Source organism: Eucyclogobius newberryi, unplaced genomic scaffold (assembly GCF_026437365.1).
Source record: "Eucyclogobius newberryi isolate DKJ021-1_F unplaced genomic scaffold, fEucNew1.0.hap1 SCAF_1, whole genome shotgun sequence".
Taxonomy (NCBI): Eukaryota; Metazoa; Chordata; class Actinopteri; order Gobiiformes; family Gobiidae; genus Eucyclogobius; species Eucyclogobius newberryi.
This window is the reverse complement of record NW_027315723.1, coordinates 621,148-645,959: the sequence shown is the minus strand read 5'-3', so window position 1 is coordinate 645,959 and position 24,812 is coordinate 621,148. Positions and strand designations below refer to the sequence as shown.

At 53.1% G+C, this 24,812-nt stretch overlaps 1 protein-coding gene across 1 annotated transcript; it reads left to right on the top strand.

The window, feature by feature from the left end:
* Positions 1-24,037, top strand: crnkl1 (crooked neck pre-mRNA splicing factor 1). The gene is made up of 14 exons (XM_072441245.1): positions 1-199; positions 7,731-7,883; positions 9,622-9,713; positions 9,780-9,938; positions 10,550-10,716; positions 11,903-12,081; positions 12,151-12,321; positions 13,281-13,472; positions 15,112-15,171; positions 15,495-15,575; positions 16,566-16,805; positions 18,741-18,842; positions 19,428-19,676; positions 23,330-24,037. The coding sequence occupies exons 1-14, from the start codon at positions 152-154 to the stop codon at positions 24,020-24,022; spliced, it is 2,586 nt and encodes an 861-aa protein (XP_072297346.1). The 5' UTR covers positions 1-151; the 3' UTR covers positions 24,023-24,037.
* The last annotated feature ends 775 nt before the right edge of the window (positions 24,038-24,812 follow it).

Below are 24,812 nucleotides of genomic sequence, written 5' to 3'. Positions count from 1 at the left end.
AGGGCGGTTCCGGTCGCGGTGCATTGTGGGAGTGTCATGGCGACAGCGCGGGTCTGAGGAGAAACGTTTGTGCTCCGGGTTCACGTTTTAATCCACATTTCCACGTATTTAAATCCAGTTTGTTTAAGTTTGACGCAGCGCGCGCGGGAAAATGGCGTCCACCGCGGCGGGAAAACAGCGCATCCCGAAAGTGGCGAAGGTAAAAGCCCAGAACACGAGCTAACTGTGGCTAATGCTAATGCTAACAACACGAACAGTTCAAACGGAGCCGCGTGTTTTTCTTTTACATTGTTTCTGCATAAGAACGTGACGTCACGTGTGTCTAATTACGTAAATGCGTTAATGAACCGTCACGTGACCACCACAGAGCTGTGACGTCAGAGTTAGCCTAATTAGGATCAGAACATTTTTCTAAAGGGTCAGATTAACAGATGTTTAGACCATCAGGATGTCATGGCAACAGAGTGTGATAGTTCAGGTTTAAGAGCCAAAAGCTGTGACCTCTGACCTCTGCTGGCCAGTGGTCAGTGCTGTGCTGGGGTCAGTGCTGTGCTGGGGTCAGTGCTGTGCAGGGGTCAGTGCTGCTGTGCAGGGGTCAGTTCTGCTGTGCAGGGGTCAGTTCTGCTGTGCAGGGGTCATTGCTGTGCAGGGGTCAGTGCTGCTGTGCAGGGGTCAGTGCTGCTGTGCAGGGGTCATTGCTGTGCAGGGGTCAGTGCTGCTGTGCAGGGGTCAGTGCTGCTGTGCAGGGGTCAGTGCTGTGCAGGGGTCAGTGCTGCTGTGCAGGGGTCAGTGCTGCTGTGCAGGGGTCAGTGCTGTGCAGGGGTCAGTGCTGTGCAGGGGTCAGTGCTGCTGTGCAGGGGTCAGTGCTGTGCAGGGGTCAGTCCTGTGCAGGGGTCAGTGCTGTGCAGGGGTCAGTGCTGCTGTGCAGGGGTCAGTGCTGCTGTGCAGGGGTCAGTGCTGCTGTGCAGGGGTCAGTGCTGCTGTGCAGGGGTCAGTGCTGCTGTGCAGGGGTCAGTGCTGCTGTGCAGGGGTCAGTGCTGTGCAGGGGTCAGTCCTGTGCAGGGGTCAGTGCTGTGCAGGGGTCAGTCCTGTGCAGGGGTCAGTGCTGCTGTGCAGGGGTCAGTGCTGCTGTGCAGGGGTCAGTGCTGTGCAGGGGTCAGTCCTGTGCAGGGGTCAGTCCTGTGCAGGGGTCAGTCCTGTGCAGGGGTCAGTGCTGTGCAGGGGTCAGTGCTGTGCAGGGGTCAGTGCTGTGCAGGGGTCACCCGTGTGTACAACAGTATTCAGGGTTCAGAATAAGCGGCATCGCAAAATGCGACGCAATTTCTCTCAAATGCGATGCGTTCGTCCGAAAAAAGTGTTTTTGTTTCGCAGCTTTTACGACACAAAAATGTGTTTAATTGTTTAACCAAAACGCCTAAAAAGTACTGATCACTGTCAATCCATCGCCAACAACGACATGACACATGTAGGACACTGTGTGGACGTGACACATGTAGGACGCCGTGTGGACGTGACACATGTAGGACGCCGTGTGGACGTGACCCACTGTAGGACGCCGTGTGGACGTGACCCACTGTAGGACGCCGTGTGGACGTGACCCACTGTAGGACGCCGTGTGGACGTGACCCACTGTAGGACGCCGTGTGGACGTGACGCATGTAGGACGCCGTGTGGACGTGACGCATGTAGGACGCCGTGTGGACGTGACGCATGTAGGACGCCGTGTGGACGTGACGCATGTAGGACGCCGTGTGGACGTGACGCATGTAGGACGCCGTGTGGACGTGACGCATGTAGGACACCGTGTGGACGTGACCCACTGTAGGACGCCGTGTGGACGTGACCCACTGTAGGACGCCGTGTGGACGTGACCCACTGTAGGACGCCGTGTGGACGTGACACACTGTAGGACGCCGTGTGGACGTGACACACTGTAGGACGCCGTGTGGACGTGACACACTGTAGGACGCCGTGTGGACGTGACCCACTGTAGGACGCCGTGTGGACGTGACCCACTGTAGGACGCCGTGTGGACGTGACACACTGTAGGACGCCGTGTGGACGTGACACACTGTAGGACGCCGTGTGGACGTGACACACTGTAGGACGCCGTGTGGACGTGACCCACTGTAGGACGCCGTGTGGACGTGACCCACTGTAGGACGCCGTGTGGACGTGACCCACTGTAGGACGCCGTGTGGACGTGACCCACTGTAGGACGCCGTGTGGACGTGACACACTGTAGGACGCCGTGTGGACGTGACACACTGTAGGACGCCGTGTGGACGTGACACACTGTAGGACGCCGTGTGGACGTGACACACTGTAGGACGCCGTGTGGACGTGACACACTGTAGGACGCCGTGTGGACGTGACACACTGTAGGACGCCGTGTGGACGTGACACACGCCGTGTGGACGTGACACACGCCGTGTGGACGTGACACACTGTAGGACGCCGTGTGGACGTGACACACGCCGTGTGGACGTGACACACTGTAGGACTCCGTGTGGACGTGACACACTGTAGGACTCCGTGTGGACATGTCACATGTAGGACTCCGTGTGGACATGACCCATGTAGGACGCCGTGTGGACATGACCCACTGTAGGACGCCGTGTGGACATGACCCACTGTAGGACGCCGTGTGGACATGACCCACTGTAGGACGCCGTGTGGACATGACCCACTGTAGGACGCCGTGTGGACATGACACACGCCGTGTGGACATGACACTGTAGGACACCGTGTGGACATGACACACTGTAGGACGCAGTGTGGACATGACACACTGTAGGACGCCGTGTGGACATGACACACTGTAGGACGCCGTGTGGACGTGACACACGTCGTGTGGACGTGACACACTGTAGGACTCCGTGTGGACATGACACACTGTAGGACTCCGTGTGGACATGTCACATGTAGGACTCCGTGTGGACATGACCCATGTAGGACGCCGTGTGGACATGACCCACTGTAGGACGCCGTGTGGACATGACCCACTGTAGGACGCCGTGTGGACATGACCCACTGTAGGACGCCGTGTGGACATGACACACTGTAGGACGCCGTGTGGACATGACACACGCCGTGTGGACATGACACTGTAGGACACCGTGTGGACATGACACACTGTAGGACGCAGTGTGGACATGACACACTGTAGGACGCCGTGTGGACGTGACGCATGTAGGACGCCGTGTGGACGTGACCCACTGTAGGACGCCGTGTGGACGTGACCCACTGTAGGACGCCGTGTGGACGTGACCCACTGTAGGACGCCGTGTGGACATGACCCACTGTAGGACGCCGTGTGGACATGACACACTGTAGGACGCCGTGTGGACATGACACACGCCGTGTGGACATGACACTGTAGGACACCGTGTGGACATGACACACTGTAGGACGCAGTGTGGACATGACACACTGTAGGACGCCGTGTGGACATGACACACTGTAGGACGCCGTGTGGACATGACACACTGTAGGACGCCGTGTGGACATGTCACATGTAGGACGCCGTGAGGACATGTCACATGTAGGACGCCGTGTGGACATGTCACATGTAGGACGCCGTGTGGACATGACACATGTATGACGCCGTGAGGACGTGACACACTGTAGGACTCCGTGTGGACGTGACACACTGTAGGACGCCGTGTGGACGTGACACACTGTAGGACGCCGTGTGGACGTGACACACTGTAGGACGGCGTGTGGACGTGACACACTGTAGGACGCCGTGTGGACGTGTCACATGTAGGACGCCGTGTGGACGTGACCCACTGTAGGACGCCGTGTGGACGTGACACACTGTAGGACGCCGTGTGGACGTGACACACTGTAGGACGCCGTGTGGACGTGACACACTGTAGGACGCCGTGTGGACGTGACACACTGTAGGACGCCGTGTGGACGTGACACACTGTAGGACGCCGTGTGGACGTGACACACTGTAGGACGCCGTGTGGACGTGACACACTGTAGGACGCCGTGTGGACGTGACACACTGTAGGACTCCGTGTGGACATGACACACTGTAGGACTCCGTGTGGACATGTCACATGTAGGACTCCGTGTGGACATGACCCATGTAGGACGCCGTGTGGACATGACCCACTGTAGGACGCCGTGTGGACATGACACATGTAGGACGCCGTGAGGACGTGACACACTGTAGGACGCTGTGTGGACGTGACGCATGTAGGACGCTGTGTGGACGTGACACATGTAGGACGCTGTGTGGACGTGACGCATGTAGGACGCTGTGTGGACGTGACGCATGTAGGACGCTGTGTGGACGTGACGCATGTAGGACGCTGTGTGGACGTGACGCATGTAGGACGCTGTGTGGACGTGACACACTGTAGGACGCCGTGAGGACGTGACACACTGTAGGACGCTGTGTGGACGTGACGCATGTAGGACGCTGTGTGGACGTGACACATGTAGGACGCCGTGAGGACATGTCACATGTAGGACGCTGTGTGGACGTGACGCATGTAGGACGCTGTGTGGACGTGACGCATGTAGGACGCTGTGTGGACGTGACGCATGTAGGACGCTGTGTGGACGTGACACACTGTAGGACACTGTGTGGACGTGACACATGTAGGACGCCGTGAGGACGTGACACACTGTAGGACGCTGTGTGGACGTGACGCATGTAGGACGCTGTGTGGACGTGACACATGTAGGACGCCGTGAGGACATGTCACATGTAGGACGCCGTGTGGACATGACACATGTAGGACGCCGTGAGGACGTGACACACTGTAGGACGCTGTGTGGACGTGACGCATGTAGGACGCTGTGTGGACGTGACACATGTAGGACGCTGTGTGGACGTGACGCATGTAGGACGCTGTGTGGACGTGACACATGTAGGACGCTGTGTGGACGTGACGCATGTAGGACGCTGTGTGGACGTGACACACTGTAGGACGCCGTGTGGACGTGACGAGTCCCGCTGCTGTCTCTGATCGCTGATCTGAGTCTGAAAGTGGGAGGAGCCACGTGCGGTAAAGTTGGCGTCATTCACAGATTTGGACTTTGTGGATCATTCACAACCTGGTTTTTAAAAATCAGATGCGTGTTTTGAACGCAGCGAATCACACTGATCCGAATGGGCGGAGCCGAGATAAGTGCTTAGGGACCGTCATCAAAAAGCAAAACCACAAATGGAAACTTAAATAATCTTGTTACATCAATGGAAAATATTGTTGGTCACTTTCGTGTTTTGCTCTGTCATTAGGCCCGAGCGCCACAAGTTGGCGAGAGGCCTATTAGTCCCGTAAGACCGTGCGAAGCACGGCTGCGAAAGTGCGCACGAAATCGAGCGCGAAGCGCTCGCCCACTTCCAAACACTCACTAACACACTCCTCCACTCACGCACGCCCCGCGCAGACTTATTAGTAGTAGGAAAATGGAACATTACCGTTGTAAACAGGTGAAGCCTGTGCAAAAGTGCGCACTAAACGACGCACAAAACGAGCGCTTTACATCGTCATCTCCATATAAGTGTCTCACAAATACGTTCCATCTCTTGCATGCTCCGTTCATATAAACATGTGATGCAAAAATTGAACATTATTACTGTATAGATTATTGTATTAGAGGGCCAAAAACACAAAGTGGGTGGAGCCCACTAAAAATTAACGAAATCACCCGTCAGTGACCAGGGACACACACCATGAGGTAGGAAAGCGCGAGCGCTTTCCGAAAATGTATAGTTTATGATATTTGAAAAATGGGAAACATTGTTTTCGCTTCGGAATATTCTTCTTCTTCTCGGGACACGCCCCCCTATTTTTCACCCAGTGAACATTGACGAAAAGTCACAAAAATGTGCACACCTCTAAAAATCGTGCTTCTCTACATTCTGGCTATTTCCCTTTTCTAAAATTAAAAAAAATGTGCTCGTCAGCGCCCCCAAATGTACCAAAAATGCATTGAGAGATAGGAATGACCCCAAAAAAATCTGATCGTAGAATCATGAAATTTGGCGCAGAGGTAGATGGTGACAAGAGAAGTAAAAAACATTATTACGGCAATGCCGTCCGCCCAACCAAATGTCGGCCATATTGCTTCAAAAATGGCTAAACATGACTATGGAGTTTTTCCAAACGTCGTACTTTTACGAACTCCTCCCAGGGCGTTGGCCCTAAAAAGCTGAAATTTGGTGAAAATGCTACTGAGGAGTGGGACATCAAAAGTTATTCAAATTACATTGACCCTGTCACGATCTCTGTGCGGCGAAGCCGCAAACTGTAGCTAGAATTTCAGAAATCTCCCAAATTTAACATTTCTGCCGTTTGCGCAGATAAAGTCCGAATTGCGTCAAATTAGAATCAGTTGTTAAACTCTTTGCCCTAAACCTACTTGAAGTGAAATTAATTAATTTGGCGCCACAGCGCCCCCTACAGATTTTATATGGAGGTTAAATGTTTAGTTTTGCGAAATTTTATGAAATTTGACACACAACTCAATTTTGGCATCACCATCAAAAAAGTCAATGAGACCCATGTCATAATTGTTATGGCTTTGCCAACAATGACTGAAACCTCCCATGTTATTCCAATGGGGAAATTGCCAGAACATACTTATACTTTCACAAACTCCTCCTCGGGCGTTGGCCCTATTAACCTGAAATTTGGTGAGACTCCTCTTCAGGGGTAAAAGTTATACACATTTTTATTCGTGACACTTTTTTTATTTTGCCAAGAATTCAAAATAAAATTGTTTTTTGAATGGTAAAACAAAGGGTGGAAGATGTGACCGCGTCACAGATTTAGCAGTAGATGTAATAAAAGGACAATTGGGACGCCCCCTCTCCTTGCGTTGCGGCGGCGTGGCGAGGGCCGATCATTGCCGCTTGCGGCTATATTTATCAAATTGCTATAGAAATTTGAAAAAATGAACAGATTATTTATTTAATCTGATCCTGAGGAGGATTTTCCACCAATGAGTTGCAACTTGTTCATTTGTCTCCCTGACGTGTGTACTTGTCTCCCTGACGTGTGTACTTGTCTCCCTGACGTGTGTACTTGTCTCCCTGACGTGTGTACTTGTCTCCCTGACGTGTGTACTTGTCTCCCTGACGTGTGTACTTGTCTCCCTGACGTGTGTACTTGTCTCCCTGACGTGTGTACTTGTCTCCTTGACGTGTGTACTTGTCTCCCTGACGTGTGTACTTGTCTCCCTGACGTGTGTACTTGTCTCCTTGACGTGTGTACTTGTCTCCCTGACGTGTGTACTTGTCTCCCTGACGTGTGTACTTGTCTCCCTGACGTGTGTACTTGTCTCCTTGACGTGTGTACTTGTCTCCCTGACGTGTGTACTTGTCTCCCTGACGTGTGTACTTGTCTCCTTGACGTGTGTACTTGTCTCCCTGACGTGTGTACTTGTCTCCCTGACGTGTGTACTTGTCTCCCTGACGTGTGTACTTGTCTCCCTGACGTGTGTACTTGTCTCCCTGACGTGTGTACTTGTCTCCTTGACGTGTGTACTTGTCTCCCTGACGTGTGTACTTGTCTCCCTGACGTGTGTACTTGTCTCCCTGACGTGTGTACTTGTCTCCCTGACGTGTGTACTTGTCTCCTTGACGTGTGTACTTGTCTCCCTGACGTGTGTACTTGTCTCCTTGACGTGTGTACTTGTCTCCCTGACGTGTGTACTTGTCTCCCTGACGTGTGTACTTGTCTCCCTGTCGTTGGTCCTGGCAGGTGAAGAACAAGGCGCCTGCCGAGGTCCAGATCACGGCGGAGCAGCTCCTCAGAGAAGCTAAAGAGCGAGAGCTGGAGCTTCTGCCGCCGCCGCCAAAGCAGAAGATCACGGACAAGGAGGAGCTCAACGACTACAAGCTGAAGAAGAGGAAGGTGAGAGCGCCCTGTCTGCACCTGTCTGCAGAGGAGGGAGGAGGAGGGTCTGGAGGAGAGGGGAGGGTCTGGAGGAGAGTGGGAGGGTCAGGAGGAGAGGGGAGGGTCTGGAGGAGAGGGAAGGGTCAGGAGGAGAGTGGGAGTGTCAGGAGGAGAGGGGGAGTGTCAGGAGGAGAGTGGGAGGGTCAGGAGGAGAGTGGGAGGGTCAGGAGGAGAGGGGAGGGTCAGGAGGAGAGTGGGAGTGTCAGGAGGAGAGTGGGAGGGTCAGGAGGAGAGGGAAGGGTCAGGAGGAGAGTGGGAGTGTCAGGAGGAGAGGGGGAGTGTCAGGAGGAGAGTGGGAGGGTCAGGAGGAGAGTGGGAGGGTCAGGAGGAGAGGGGAGGGTCAGGAGGAGAGTGGGAGTGTCAGGAGGAGAGTGGGAGGGTCTGGAGGAGAGTGGGAGGGTCAGGAGGAGAGCGGTCAGGAGGAGAGTGGGAGGGTCAGGAGGAGAGTGGGAGGGTCAGGAGGAGAGTGGGAGGGTCAGGAGGAGAGTGGGAGGGTCAGGAGGAGAGTGGTCAGGAGGAGAGTGGTCAGGAGGAGAGTGGGAGGGTCAGGAGGAGAGTGGTCAGGAGGAGAGTGGGAGGGTCAGGAGGAGAGTGGGAGGGTCAGGAGGAGAGTGAGAGTGGTCAGGAGGAGAGTGGGAGGGTCAGGAGGAGAAGGGGAGGGTCAGGAGGAGAAGGGGAGGGTCAGGAGGAGAGTGGGAGGGTCAGGAGGAGAGGGGGAGTGTCAGGAGGAGAGGGGGAGGGTCAGGAGGAGAGGGGGAGTGTCAGGAGGAGAGTGGGAGGGTCAGGAGGAGAGTGGTCAGGAGGAGAGTGGGAGGGTCAGGAGGAGAGTGGGAGGGTCAGGAGGAGAGTGGGAGGGTCAGGAGGAGAGCGGTCAGGAGGAGAGTGGGAGGGTCAGGAGGAGAGTGGGAGGGTCAGGAGGAGAGTGGGAGGGTCAGGAGGAGAGTGGGAGGGTCAGGAGGAGAGTGGGAGGGTCAGGAGGAGAGTGGTCAGGAGGAGAGTGGTCAGGAGGAGAGTGGGAGGGTCAGGAGGAGAGTGGGAGGGTCAGGAGGAGAGTGGGAGGGTCAGGAGGAGAGTGGGAGGGTCAGGAGGAGAGTGAGAGTGGTCAGGAGGAGAGTGGGAGGGTCAGGAGGAGAAGGGGAGGGTCAGGAGGAGAAGGGGAGGGTCAGGAGGAGAGTGGGAGGGTCAGGAGGAGAGGGGGAGTGTCAGGAGGAGAGGGGGAGGGTCAGGAGGAGAGGGGGAGTGTCAGGAGGAGAGGGGGAGTGTCAGGAGGAGAGTGGGAGGGTCAGGAGGAGAGTGGGAGGGTCAGGAGGAGAGTGGGAGGGTCAGGAGGAGAAGGGGAGGGTCAGGAGGAGAGTGGGAGGGTCAGGAGGAGAGTGGGAGGGTCAGGAGGAGAAGGGGAGGGTCAGGAGGAGAGTGGGAGGGTCAGGAGGAGAGGGGGAGTGTCAGGAGGAGAGTGGGAGGGTCAGGAGGAGAGGGGGAGTGTCAGGAGGAGAGGGGGAGTGTCAGGAGGAGAGGGGAGTGTCAGGAGGAGAGGGGGAGTGTCAGGAGGAGAGGGGGAGTGTCAGGAGGAGAGTGGGAGTGTCAGGAGGAGAGTGGGAGTGTCAGGAGGAGAGGGGGAGTGTCAGGAGGAGAGGGGGAGTGGGAGGGGTGATTGAGTTTTCTCTGGTCTGTTTTTGAGCTTGTCGAGTGTTTTCAGGGTTTTGAGGACAACATCCGTAAGAATCGCACCGTGATCAGCAACTGGATCAAGTACGCACAATGGGAGGAGTCTCTGCAGGAGGTCCAGAGGTACAGCTGCTTTAGACCACGCCCTTCTCTGGCCCCTGGACAAACACTGACCCCGTGTGTTTTCAGGGCCCGGTCCATCTACGAGCGCGCTCTGGACGTGGACCACCGAAACATCGCCCTCTGGCTCAAATACGCCGAGATGGAGATGAAGAGTCGCCAGGTGAACCACGCCCGGAACATCTGGGACCGAGCCATCACCATCCTGCCCCGAGTCAACCAGTTCTGGTACGAAGCACATGAGGGCCCCCACACCAGGGCCCCCACACCACCTTCTGAGGAGAAGTGTACTTCTCCTCAGGTACAAGTACATATACATGGAGGACACTGGTCTGTAGTGTGTGTACTTCTCCTCAGGTACAAGTACACGTACACGGAGGACGCTGGTCTGTAGTGTGTGTACTTCTCCTCAGGTACAAGTACACGTACATGTCTGTAGTGTGTGTACTTCTCCTCAGGTACAAGTACACGTACACGGAGGACGCTGGTCTGTAGTGTGTGTACTTCTCCTCAGGTACAAGTACACGTACATGGAGGACGCTGGTCTGTAGTGTGTGTACTTCTCCTCAGGTACAAGTACATGTACATGGAGGACGCTGGTCTGTAGTGTGTGTACTTCTCCTCAGGTACAAGTACACGTACATGTCTGTAGTGTGTGTACTTCTCCTCAGGTACAAGTACACGTACATGGAGGACGCTGGTCTGTAGTGTGTGTACTTCTCCTCAGGTACAAGTACACGTACATGGAGGACGCTGGTCTGTAGTGTGTGTACTTCTCCTCAGGTACAAGTACACGTACATGGAGGACGCTGGTCTGTAGTGTGTGTACTTCTCCTCAGGTACAAGTACACGTACATGGAGGAGATGCTAGGGAACGTGGCGGGCTGCAGACAGGCGTTCGAGCGCTGGATGCAGTGGGAGCCCGAGGAACAGGCGTGGCACTCGTACATCAACTTTGAGCTGAGATACAAAGAGGTGGACAAGGCACGCAGCATTTACGAGCGCTATATCCTTTATGTATTTACCTTTATATATTTACCTTTATATTTTGAGCCTGGGACTCATGTGTGTACGGTTGCTAGGTAACAGTGTAATGTTGTTTTATTCAACCAGGAAGTGAAACGACAAACCACAAAAATGTTCAAACCGGAGGGAATGTTGTAAAATTCCTAGCAACAACATTAATGGACCCGGGTCAGAGGGCATGTCTGGGGTCAGAGGGCGCGTTTGGGTCAGAGGGCGCGTCTGGGGTCAGAGGGCGCGTTGGGTCAGAGGGCGCGTCTGGGGTCAGAGGGCACGTTTGGCTGGACCCGGGTCAGAGGGCATGTTTGGCTGGACCCGGGTCAGAGGGCATGTTTGGCTGGACCCGGGTCAGAGGGCATGTTTGGGGTCAGAGGACACGTTTGGGGTCAAAGGAGCGTTTGGGTCAGAGGGCGCGTCTTGGGTCAGAGGGCACGTTTTGGTCAGAAGGCACGATTGGCTGGACCCGTGTCAGATGGCACGTTTTGGGGTCAGAGGCCACGTTTGGGTCAGAGGGTACGTCAGGGGTCAGAAGGGCACGTTTGGGGTCAGAGGCACGTTTGGGGTCAGAGGGCACGTTTGGGGGGCACGTCTGGGTCAGAGGGCACGTCTGGGTCAGAGGGCACGTTTGGGGTCAGAGGGCGCGTTTGGGATCAGAGAGCGCGTTTGGGTCAGAGGGCACGTCTGGGTCAGAGGGCACGTTTGAGTCAGAGGGCACGTTTGGGTCAGAGGGCACGTCTGGGTCAGAGGGCACGTCTGGGTCAGAGAGCACGTCTGGGGTCAGAGGGCGCGTTTGGGATCAGAGGGCGCGTTTGGGTCAGAGGGCACGTCTGGGTCAGAGGGCACGTTTGAGTCAGAGGGCACGTTTGGGTCAGAGGGCACGTCTGGGTCAGAGGGCACGTCTGGGTCAGAGAGCACGTCTGGGGTCAGAGGGCGCGTTTGGGTCAGAGGGCACGTCTGGGTCAGAGGGCACGTTTAAGTCAGAGGGCACGTTTGGGGTCAGGGCGCGTTTGGGTCAGAGGGCATGTGTGGCTGGACCCGGGTCAGAGGGCACGTTTGGGGTCAGAGGCCACGTTTGGGGTCAGAGGCCACGTCTGGGGTCAGGGCATGTGTGGCGGTGCAGTGGGTGTAGGTCTGGTCTCTGAAGTGTAGATCCCTTGACCGCTCGGCACTCGTGAGGGTCCACCCGGAGGTCAAGAACTGGGTGAAGTTCGCCCGCTTCGAGGAGCGTCACGGCTACATCGCCCACAGCCGGAGGGTTTACGAGCGCGCCGTGGAGTTCTTCGGAGAGGAGTACGTGGACGAGAACCTGTACGTGGCCTTCGCTCGCTTCGAGGAGATGCAGAAAGAGGTGAAGGAGTCTCTGGCCGTCTCTGACCGTCTCTGACCGTCCCTGACCGGCTCTGACTGTCTCTTGCAGTTCGAGCGCGTGCGAGTGATCTATAAATACGCTCTGGACCGAATCCCCAAGAGCCAGGCTCAGGAGCTGTTCAAGAACTACACCGTGTTCGAGAAGAAGTTTGGAGACCGACGAGGCATCGAGGACGTGATCGTGAACAAGAGGAGGTTCCAGTACGAGGAGGAAGTCAAGGTGAGCAAGAGGAAGTAGAGGTGAGCAAGAGGAAGTCAAGGTGAGCGGGAGGAAGTGGAGGTGAGCAAGAGGAAGTCAAGGTGAGCGAGAGGAAGTCAAGGTGAGCGGGAGGAAGTCAAGGTGAGCAAGAGGAAGTGGTGGTGAGCGGGAGGAAGTGGAGGTGAGCGGGAGGAAGTCAAGGTGAGCGGGAGGAAGTCAAGGTGAGCAAGAGCAAGTGGTGGTGAGCGGGAGGAAATGGAGGGGAGCGGGAGGAAGTGGAGGTGAAGAGGAGAAAGTCAAGGTGAGCGGGAGGAAGTTGAGGTGAGCAGGAGGAGGAAGTGGAGGTGAAGAGGAGGCAGTCAAGGTGAGCGGGAGGAAGTGGAGGAAGAGGAAGTAAGGAGGAAGTGGAGGTGAAGAGGAGGTGGTGGAAGTGAAGAGGAGGAAGTGGAGGTGAGCAGGAGGAAGTGGAGGTGAGCAGGAAGAAGTCAAGGTGAGCGGGAGGAAGTCAAGGTGAGCAGGAGGAAGTGGAGGTGAGCGGGAGGAAGTGGAGGTGAGCGGGAGGAAGTCAAGGTGAGCAAGAGGAAGTGGTGGTGAGCGGGAGGAAGTGGAAGTGAGCGGGAGGAAGTGGAGGTGAGCGGGAGGAAGTGGAGGTGAGCAGGAGGAGGAAGTGGAGGTGAGCGGGAGGAAGTGGAGGAAGTGGAGGTGAAGAGGAAGTAGTGGAAGTGAAGAGGAGGAAGTGGAGGTGAGCAGGAAGAAGTGGAGGTGAAGAGGAGGCAAGCAGGAGGAAGTGGAGGTGAAGAGGAGGAAGTCAAGGTGAGCGGGAGGAAGTGGCAGTGAGCAGGAGGAGGAAGTGGAGGAAGCGAGCAGGAGGAAGTGGAGGAGGCGCGCAGGAGGAAGTGGAGGAGGCGAGCAGGAGGAAAGCCTAAACGAGAGTCTGAAAACAACAGAGTCAAAGTGTCCTGTCCCATGATGCTTTGCAGGCGAACCCTCATAACTACGACGCGTGGTTCGATTACCTGCGTCTGCTGGAGAGCGACGCCGATCCAGACACGGTGAGGGAGGTGTACGAGCGCGCCATCGCCAACGTGCCGCCCATTCAAGAGAAGAGACACTGGAGACGCTACATCTACCTGTGGATCAACTACGCCCTGTACGAAGAGCTGGAGGTCAAGGTAGTACAAATACTACAAATACTGCAGAAAATACTACTACAACTATGCTCTGTGCCAAGAACAGAAAGTAAAGGTAACAAAGCTGCCGCTATTATCACAGAAGACGTTTCCTCTGGTTCTCTTTGGTTCAGTCTTAAGTCTCTGGTCCTGAGAGGTTCTGGCTCCTGCGAGCTTCTGGCTCCCAAAGCGTCTGGCTCTTGGGCTCCAGGAGGACTTTAGCTTAGGGGGAGGAGCCTCCACAGCACAGCCAGATGATTGGACGAGAGAGAGAACGCAGACTCAGGCCAAAACAAGAGGCAAAAAGCAGAAACACAAAAGAATCATTTGTCTCAAACTCTGACTTGATCTCGTGCTAAAGCTCCGTGTTTCCACTGATGCTAACGACCATGTGGAGCCTTAGCAACACAAAGCTAGCAAAGCACCTTAGCAACACAAAGCTAGCAAAGCACGTTAGCAACTCAAAGTTAGCGAAGCGCGTTAGCAACACAAAGCTAGCGAAGCGCGTTAGCAACACAAAGCTAGCAAAGCATGTTAGCAACACAAAGCTAGCAAAGCACGTTAGCAACACAAAACTAGCAAAGCATGTTAGCAACACAAAACTAGCAAAGCATGTTAGCAACACAAAGCTAGCAAAGCAGGTTAGCAACACAAAGCTAGTGAAGCAGGTTAGCAACACAAAGCTAGTGAAGCACGTTAGCAACACAAAGCTAGCGTAGCGCAACAGCTGTTTATGGCCGCACGGCACTCGCTTTGTCAAGAGCCACAATCTGATATTTCCAGGTCATAAAGCGTCTAACGTTAGCATTAGCATTAGCATGGTATAAAGAGAGGTTCAAACGCCACGCCCCTCACACATGCTAGCTTTAGCCACGCCCTCACACGCACTAGCTTTAGCCACGCCCCTCACACACACTAGCTTTAGCCACGCCCCTCACATGCGCTAGCTTTAGCCACGCCCCTCACACACACTAGCTTTAGCCACGCCCCTCACACACACTAGCTTTAGCCACACCCCTCACACACGCTAGCTTTAGCCACGCCCCTCACACGCGCTAGCTGTAGCCACGCCCCTCACACGCGCTAGCTGTAGCCACGCCCCTCACACACACTAGCTGTAGCCACGCCCCTCATACACACTAGCTGTAGCCACGCCCCTCACACACGCTAGCTGTAGCCACGCCCCTCACACACGCTAGCTGTAGCTACGCCCCTCACGCACGCTAGCTGTAGCCACGCCCCTCAGGCACGCTAGCTGTAGCCACGCCCCTCACGCACGCTAGCTGTAGCCACGCCCCTCACGCACAATAGCTGTAGCCACGCCCCTCACACACAATAGCTGTAGCCACGCCCCTCACACACGCTAGCTGTAGCCACGCCCCTCACACACGCTAGCTGTAGCCACGCCCCTCACACGCTAGCTGTAGCCACGCCCCTCACACACGCTAGCTGTAGCCACGCCCCTCACACACAATAGCTGTAGCCACGCCCCTCACACACAATAGCTGTAGCCACGCCCCTCACACACAATAGCTGTAGCCACGCCCCTCACACACAATAGCTGTAGCCACACCCCTCACACACAATAGCTGTAGCCACACCCCTCACACACACACTGAAACTCATGAATTGTCTCTTTCAGGACCCGGATCGGACGCGTCAGGTGTATCAGGCGTGTCTCGACCTCATCCCTCACAAAAAGGTAATTAAAGCTGCACTGTGTCACTTTTCTGGTGGAGGGTCCGACACTGCCTTGTCTCCATGACGATGTGACGTTCAGTGGTCTTTATTTCTATTGAACATTGAGACTTTTTAACACATTTTTTTTCACACTTTTCATTCAATAAATATGTAAATCTGTGTCTTTAGACTTATGCATTTAGAGCTGTTTGGCCAGATAACTATGATCATTATAGTTAGATGAATCTATTAAATGATTTATTCACTGAAAATGTTCCGCAGTGTACTTTAATATTAGAGTTATGATTCAGATGTGATTTATAAAAAGCTCTTTTGTTTCTTCAGTTCACGTTTGCAAAGATGTGGCTTCTCTTCGCTCGCTTCGAGATCCGACAGAAAAACCTCCAGGCGGCTCGAAAAGTCATGGTGAGACTCCTCCAGAGGCCCCTCCCCCTGTGTCAGAGGCCCCTCCCCCTGTGTCAGAGGCCCCTCCCCCTGTGTCAGAGGCCCCTCCCCCTGTGTCAGAGGCCCCTCCCCCTGTGTCAGAGGCCCCTCCCCAAAATCACTCAATTTAAAGTTTTCAAAAGTACTTTAAGAGTCAAAGTAAACTTAGACATAAGTAGATGTATGTCCGTGCTTGTGTGTATCTGTACTTGTGCTGTGTACTATCAGTACTTGTGCTGTGTACTATCTGTACTTGTACTGAAGTATCTGTACTTGTACTCTAGTATCTGTACTTGTACGTACTTGTGCTGTGTAGTATCTGTACTTGTACTGTAGTATCTGTACTTGTACTGAAGTATCTGTATTTGTACTGAAGTATCTTTATTTGTACTGAAGTATCTGTACTTGTACTGTAGTATCTGTACTTGTACTGAAGTATCTGTACTTGTGCTGTGTAGTATCTGTACTTGTACTGTAGTATCTGTACTAGTACTGTAGTATCTGTACTTATACTGAAGTATCTGTACTTGTGCTGTGTAGTATCTGTACTTGTACTGTAGTATTTGTACTTGTACTGTTGTATCTACTTGTACTGTAGTATCTGTACTTGTACTGTGTAGTATCTGTACTTGTACTGTAGTATCTGTACTTGTACTGAAGTATCTGTACTGTGTAGTATCTGTACTTGTGCTCTGTAGTATCTGTACTTGTGCTGAAGTATCTATACTTGTACTGTAGTATCTGTACTTGTGCTGTGTAGTGTCTGTACTTGTACTGTAGTATCTGTACTTGTGCTGTGTAGTGTCTGTACTTGTACTGTGTAGTATCTGTACTTGTACTGTAGTATCTGTACTTGTACTGTAGTGTCTGTACTTGTACTGTGTAGTATCTGTACTTGTACTGTAGTATCTGTACTTGTACTGTAGTATCTGTACTTGTACTGAAGTAACGACCCCGTGCTCGTCTCCCCAGGGCACGGCCATTGGTAAAACGCCCAAGAACAAGCTGCTGAAAGGCTACATCGAGCTGGAGCTGCAGCTCCGGGAGTTCGACCGCTGCAGGAAACTCTACGAGAAGTATCTGGAGTTCGGCCCAGAGAACTGCACCACGTGGATCAAGTTCGCCGAGTTAGAGGCAATTCTGGGCGACACGGAGCGCGCCAGGGCCATCTACGAGCTGGCCATCGGGCAGCCCCGCCTGGACATGCCAGAGGTAACCAGACTACTGACCACTACTGACCAGACATGCCAGAGTTAACCAGACTACTGACCACTACTGACCAGACACGCCAGAGGTAACCAGACTACTGACCACTACTGACCAGACATGCCAGAGTTAACCAGACTACTGACCACTACTGACCAGACATGCCAGAGGTAACCAGACTACTGACCACTACTGACCAGACATGCCAGAGGTAACCAGACTACTGACCACTACTGACCAGACATGCCAGAGGTAACCAGACTACTGACCACTACTGACCGGACATGCCAGAGTTAACCAAACTACTGACCGGACATGCCAGAGGTAACCAAACTACTGACCACTACTGACCGGACATGCCAGAGGTAACCAGACTACTGACCACTACTGACCGGACATGCCAGAGTTAACCAAACTACTGACCGGACATGCCAGAGGTAACCAGACTACTGACCACTACTGACCAGACATGCCAGAGTTAACCAAACTACTGACCACTACTGACCGGACATGCCAGAGGTAACCAGACTACTGACCGGACATGCCAGAGGTAACCAGACTACTGACCACTACTGACCGGACATGCCAGAGGTAACCAGACTACTGACCGGACACGCCAGAGGTAACCAGACTACTGACCGGACACGCCAGAGGTAACAAGACTACTGACCGGACATGCCAGTGATAACCAGACTACTGACCACACATGCCAGTGATAACCAGACTACTGACCGCACATGCCAGTGATAACCAGACTACTGACCGGACACGCCAGAGGTAACAAGACTACTGACCGGACATGCCAGTGATAACCAGACTACTGACCGGACATGCCAGTGATAACCAGACTACTGACCGCACATGCCAGAGGTAACCAGACTACTGACCGGACACGCCAGAGGTATACTGACCGGACACGCCAGAGGTAACCAGACTACTGACCGGACACGCCAGAGGTAACCAGACTACTGACCGGACACGCCAGAGGTATACTGACCGGACACGCCAGAGGTAACCAGACTACTGACCGGACACGCCAGAGGTAACCAGACTACTGACCGGACACGCCAGAGGTAACCAGACTACTGACCGGACACGCCAGAGGTAACCAGACTACTGACCGGACACGCCAGAGGTAACCAGACTACTGACCGGACACGCCAGAGGTAACCAGACTACTGACCGGACATGCCAGAGGTAACCAGACTACTGACCACTACTGACCGGACATGCCAGAGGTAACCAGACTACTGACCACTACTGACCGGACACGCCAGAGGTAAACAGACTACTGACCGGACATGCCAGAGGTAACCAGACTACTGACCGGACATGCCAGAGGTAACCAGACTACTGACCACTACTGACCGGACATGCCAGAGGTAACCAGACTACTGACCACTACTGACCGGACATGCCAGAGGTAACCAGACTACTGACCGGACACGCCAGAGGTAACCAGACTACTGACCGGACACGCCAGAGGTAACCAGACTACTGACCGGACATGCCAGAGGTAACCAGACTACTGACCGGACACGCCAGAGGTAACCAGACTACTGACCGGACACGCCAGAGGTAACCAGACTACTGACCGGACATGCCAGAGGTAACCAGACTACTGACCGGACACGCCAGAGGTAAACAGACTACTGACCGGACATGCCAGAGGTAACCAGACTACTGACCGGACATGCCAGAGGTAACCAGACTACTGACCACTACTGACCGGACATGCCAGAGGTAACCAGACTACTGACCGGACACGCCAGAGGTAACCAGACTACTGACCGGACACGCCAGAGGTAACCAGACTACTGACCACTACTGACCGGACATGCCAGAGGTAACCAGACTACTGACCACTACTGACCAGACATGCCAGATCTGGTGAAAGGTCAAGACCAGGTTCTAAACCGGTTTTGTTTCTTTTGTGTCCAGGTTTTGTGGAAGTCTTACATCGACTTTGAGAGCGAACAAGAAGAGTTTGAAAACACCAGGAACCTTTACAAGAGGCTCCTGCAGAGAACACAACATGTGAAGGTGAGTTTAGTCCCGCTTTAGTACCGCTTTAGTCCCGCTTTAGACCCGCTTTAGACCCGCTTTAGTCCCGCTTTAGTCCCGCTTTAGTCCCGCTTTAGTCCCGCTTTAGTACCGCTTTAGTACCGCTTTAGTCCCGCTTTAGACCCGCTTTAGTCCCGCTTTAGTCCCGCTTTAGTCCCGCTTTAGACCCGCTTTAGACCCGCTTTAGTCCCGCTTTAGTCCCGCTTTAGTCCCGCTTTAGTCCCGCTTTAGTCCCGCTTTAGTACCGCTTTAGTACCGCTTTAGTCCCGCTTTAGACCCGCTTTAGACCCGCTTTAGACCCGCTTTAGTCCCGCTTTAGTCCCGCTTTAGTCCCGCTTTAGTCCCGCTTTAGTCCCGCTTTAGTACCGCTTTAGTACCGCTTTAGTCCCGCTTTAGACCCGCTTTAGTCCCGCTTTAGTCCCGCTTTAGACCCGCTTTAGACCCGCTTTAGTCCCGCTTTAGTCCCGCTTTAGTCCCGCTTTAGTCCCGCTTTAGTCCCGCTTTTGTCCCGCTTTTGTCCCGCTTTAGTCCTGGTCCTCACCTGGTCTAACCCTTGTGTTCCAGGTGTGGCTGAGCTTCTCTAAGTTCGAGTTGTCCGTGGACTCTACTGAGCGCGTGCAGAAGAGTCGTCAGGTTTACGAGGACGCCAACCGCAGCTTGAGAAACTGTGAGGAGAAGGAGGAGCGCCTGATGTTCCTCGAGGCCTGGAGGGAGTTTGAGTACCAGTTTGGCTCCGCCCAGAACCAGGAGCGAGTCCGGGAACTGCTGCCGGAGAAAGTGAAGAAGAGGAGGAAGGTCACGGCGGAGGACGGAGTGAGTGCCGCCCCCTGCTGGCTCCTAACACTCACTGCACACACGACTCTGACCTTCACCTGCTTTACGGGTCAGATCTATGAGTTCAGAGCAGGCTTTTAGATAGAGGGCCGTCTTCCCGTATTTTGGACGGGGTATTTTAAAATGTGGACGGGCATGTTCGAGTGCAGGGACGGCCTGTTCACCAGATCACCTGTGCACCAGATCACCTGTGCACCAGATCACCTGTGCACCAGATCACCTGTGCACCAGATCACCTGTTCACCAGATCACCTGTTCACCAGATCACCTGTGCACCAGATCACCTGTGCACCAGATCACCTGTTCACCAGATCACCTGTTCACCAGATCACCTGTGCACCAGATCACCTGTGCACCAGATCACCTGTGCACCAGATCACTAGATCACATGTTCACAAGATCACCTGTGCACCAGATCACATGTTCACCAGATCGATAATGAGAAGCCAATAAGATATTACTTGTTCTCTCTGTGTATTTGACCTTGTTCTCTCTGTGTGTTTGACCTTGTTCTCTCTGTGTGTTTGACCTTGTTCTCTCTGTGTGTTTGACCTTGTTCTCTCTGTGTGTTTGACCTTGTTCTCTCTGTGTGTTTGACCTTGTTCTCTCTGTGTGTTTGACCTTGTTCTCTCTGTGTGTTTGACCTTGTTCTCTCTGTGTTTGACCTTGTTCTCTCTGTGTTTGACCTTGTTCTCTCTGTGTTTGACCTTGTTCTCTCTGTGTGTTTGACCTTGTTCTCTCTGTGTGTTTGACCTTGTTCTCTCTCTGTGTTTGACCTTGTTCTCTCTGTGTGTTTGACCTTGTTCTCTCTCTGTGTTTGACCTTGTTCTCTCTGTGTTTGACCTTGTTCTCTCTGTGTGTTTGACCTTGTTCTCTCTCTGTGTTTGACCTTGTTCTCTCTGTGTTTGACCTTGTTCTCTCTGTGTGTTTGACCTTGTTCTCTCTGTGTGTTTGACCTTGTTCTCTCTGTGTTTGACCTTGTTCTCTCTGTGTTTGACCTTGTTCTCTCTGTGTGTTTGACCTTGTTCTCTCTGTGTGTTTGACCTTGTTCTCTCTCTGTGTTTGACCTTGTTCTCTCTGTGTTTGACCTTGTTCTCTCTCTGTGTTTGACCTTGTTCTCTCTGTGTTTGACCTTGTTCTCTCTGTGTGTTTGACCTTGTTCTCTCTCTGTGTTTGACCTTGTTCTCTCTGTGTGTTTGACCTTGTTCTCTCTGTGTGTTTGACCTTGTTCTCTCTGTGTTTGACCTTGTTCTCTCTGTGTTTGACCTTGTTCTCTCTGTGTTTGACCTTGTTCTCTCTGTGTTTGACCTTGTTCTCTCTGTGTTTGACCTTGTTCTCTCTGTGTGTTTGACCTTGTTCTCTCTGTGTGTTTGACCTTGTTCTCTCTGTGTGTTTGACCTTGTTCTCTCTGTGTGTTTGACCTTGTTCTCTCTGTGTGTTTGACCTTGTTCTCTCTGTGTGTTTGACCTTGTTCTCTCTCTGTGTTTGACCTTGTTCTCTCTGTGTTTGACCTTGTTCTCTCTGTGTGTTTGACCTTGTTCTCTCTCTGTGTTTGACCTTGTTCTCTCTGTGTTTGACCTTGTTCTCTCTGTGTGTTTGACCTTGTTCTCTCTGTGTGTTTGACCTTGTTCTCTCTGTGTGTTTGACCTTGTTCTCTCTGTGTGTTTGACCTTGTTCTCTCTGTGTGTTTGACCTTGTTCTCTCTGTGTGTTTGACCTTGTTCGCTCTGTGTGTTTGACCTTGTTCTCTCTGTGTGTTTGACCTTGTTCACCTCTGTTCTCTCTGTGTTTGCCTTTTGACCTAGTTTCTCTCTGTGGTTTGACCTTGTTCTCTCTGTGTTTGACCTTGTTCTCTCTGTGGTTTGACCTTGTTCTCCTGTGTTTGACCCTTGTTCTCTCTGTGTGTTTGACCCTTGTTCTCTCTGTGTGTTTTGACCTTGTTCTCTCTGTGTGTTTGACCTTGTTCTCTCTGTGTGTTTGACCTTGTTCTCTCTCTGTGTTTGACCTTGTTCTCTCTCTGTGTTGACCTTGTTCTCTCTGTGTTTGACCTTTGTTCTCTCTGTGTTTGACCTTGTTCTCTCTGTGTTTGACCTTGTCTCTCTCTGTGGTTTGACCTTGTTCTCCTCTGTGTGTTTGACTCTTGTTCTCTCTCTGTGTTTGACCTTGTTTCTCTCTGTGTGTTGGACCTTGTTCTCTCTGTGTGTTTGACCTTGTTCTCTCTGTGTGTTTGACCTTGTTCTCTCTGTGTGTTTGACCTTGTTCTCTCTGTGTGTTTGACCTTGTTCTCTCTGTGTGTTTGACCTTGTTCTCTCTGTGTGTTTGACCTTGTTCTCTCTGTGTGTTTGACCTTGTTCTCTCTGTGTGTTTGACCTTGTTCTCTCTGTGTGTTTGACCTTGTTCTCTCTGTGTGTTTGACCTTGTTCTCTCTGTGTGTTTGACCTTGTTCTCTCTGCTGTGTTTGACCTTGTTCTCTCTGTGTGTTTGACCTTGTTCTCTCTGTGTGTTTGACCTTGTTCTCTCTGTGTGTTTGACCTTGTTCTCTCTGTGTGTTTGACCTTGTTCTCTCTGTGTTTGACCTTGTTCTCTCTGTGTTTGACCTTGTTCTCTGTGTGACCTTGTTCTCTCTGTGTGTTTGACCTTGTTCTCTCTGTGTGTTTGACCTTGTTCGTCTGTGTGTTGACTTGTTCTCTCTGTGTGTTTGACCTTGTTCTCTCTGTGTGTTTGACCTTGTTCTCTCTGTGTGTTTGACCTTGTTCTCTCTGTGTGTTTGACCTTGTTCTCTCTGTGTGTTGACCTTGTTCTCTCTGTGTTTGACCTTGTTCTCTCTGTGTGTTTGACCTTGTTCTCTCTGTGTGTTTGACCTTGTTCTCTCTGTGTGTTTGACCTTGTTCTCTCTGTGTGTTTGACCTTGTTCTCTCTCTGTGTTTGACCTTGTTCTCTCTGTGTTTTGACCTTGTTCTCTCTGTGTGTTTGACCTTGTTCTCTCTGTGTGTTTGACCCTTGTTTTCTCTGTGTGTTTGACCTTGTTCTCTCTCTGTGTTTGACCTTGTTCTCTCTGTGTGTTTGACCTTGTTCTCTCTGTGTGTTTGACCTTGTTCGCTCTGTGTGTTTGACCTTGTTCTCTCTGTGTGTTTGACCTTGTTCTCTCTGTGTGTTTGATATTGTTCTCTCTCTGTGTTTGATCTTGTTCTCCTCTCTGTGTTTGACCTTGTTCTCTCTGTGTGTTTGACCTTGTTCTCTCTGTGTGTTTGACCTTGTTCTCTCTGTGTGTTTGACCTTGTTCTCTCTGTGTGTTTGACCTTGTTCTCTCTCTGTGTTTGACCTTGTTCACTCTGTGTGTTTGACCTTGTTCTCTCTCTGTGTTTGACCTTGTTCTCTCTGTGTGTTTGACCTTGTTCTCTCTGTGTGTTTGACCTTGTTCGCTCTGTGTTTGACCTTGTTCTCTCTGTGTTTGACCTTGTTCGCTCTGTGTGTTTGACCTGTTCTCTCTGTGTGTTTGACCTTGTTCTCTCTGTGTGTTTGACCTTGTTCTCTCTCTGTTGTTTGACCTTGTTCTCTCTGTGTTTGACCTTGTTCTCTCTGTGTGTTTGACCTTGTTCTCTCTGTGTTTGACCTTGTTCTCTCTGTGTTCAGTCTGAGGCCGGATGGGAGGAATATTACGACTACATTTTCCCAGAAGACTCGGCGAACCAGCCCAACCTCAAACTGCTGGCCATGGCCAAGATGTGGAAGAAGCAGCAGGTTGTGCCTGACGAGGACGAGGACGAGGACGAGGATCCAGACCAGGACCGAGACCAGGATCCAGACCGAGACCAGGACCGAGACCAGGACCGAGGCCAGGGACCGGGGCCAGGACCGGGGCCAGGACCGGGGCCAGGGCCGAGACCAGGACCGAGACCAGGACCCGAGACCAGGACCGGGGCCAGGACCGGGGCCGGGGCCAGGACCGGGACCAGGACCGGGGCCGGGGCCAGGACCGGGACCAGGACCGGGGCCGGGGCCAGGACCGGGACCAGGGCCGAGACCAGGGCCGGGGCCAGGATCCACCCTGGCGAGAGGAAAGGCCCAAGAAAGCCTCTGAATCGTCCAGTTCTGGATCTGAAGAGGAGGAGAAGAGGGAGAAGAGAGGAAAGGAAAGAGGAGAGAGTGAGGAGGAAGGAGAGACGCAGAAGAAGGAGAAGGAGCAGGGAAAAGGTGAAGAGGAGAAAGGGAGAGGAGAGAAGGACGAGAGAAAACCGGAGTTGGACGACCGAGACGACTCTGGAGAAAGAAGCAGCAGCAGCGACGAGTGAAACACAAAGTGTTGAATATTTTTACTGTCGATGACGTGTCTTTATAAAATATGACTTTAAAACTTAAACCTGGAGGTTGTGGTTATTCTTTAAGGTCCAAAGTGGCAGAAATCTTATTGTCCATCTTATGAGATCTGGTCTCTCCCCTTCTGGTCTCCCCTCTGGTCTCTCCCCTTCTGGTCTCCCCTCTGGTCTCTCCCCTCTGGTCTCTCCCCTTCTGGTCTCCCCTCTGGTCTCTCCCCTCTGGTCTCTCTCCTCTGGTCTCTCCTCTGGTCTCCCCTCTGGTCTCTCCTCTGGTCTCTCTCCTCTGGTCTCCCCTCTGGTCTCTCTGGTCTCTCCTCTGGTCTCTCTGGTCTCTCCTCTGGTCTCTCTGGTCTCTCTTCTGGTCTCCTCTCTGGTCTCTCCCCTCTGGTCTCTCCCCTCTGGTCTCCCCTCTGGTCTCTCCTCTGGTCTCTCCCCTCTGGTCTCCCCTCTGGTCTCTCCCCTCTGGTCTCTTCTCTGGTCTCTTCTCTGGTCTCTCCCCTCTGGTCTCTCCCCTCTGGTCTCTTCTCTGGTCTCTCTTCTCTGGTCTCCCCTCTGGTCTCTCCCCTCTGGTCTCTCCCCTCTGGTCTCCCCTCTGGTCTCTCCCCTCTGGTCTCTCCCCTCTGGTCTCTCTGGTCTCTCCTCTGGTCTCTCTGGTCTCTCCTCTGGTCTCTCTGGTCTCTCCTCTGGTCTCCTCTCTGGTCTCCCCTCTGGTCTCTCCTCTGGTCTCTCCCCTCTGGTCTCCCCTCTGGTCTCCCCTCTGGTCTCTCCTCTGGTCTCTCCCCTCTGGTCTCTCCCCTCTG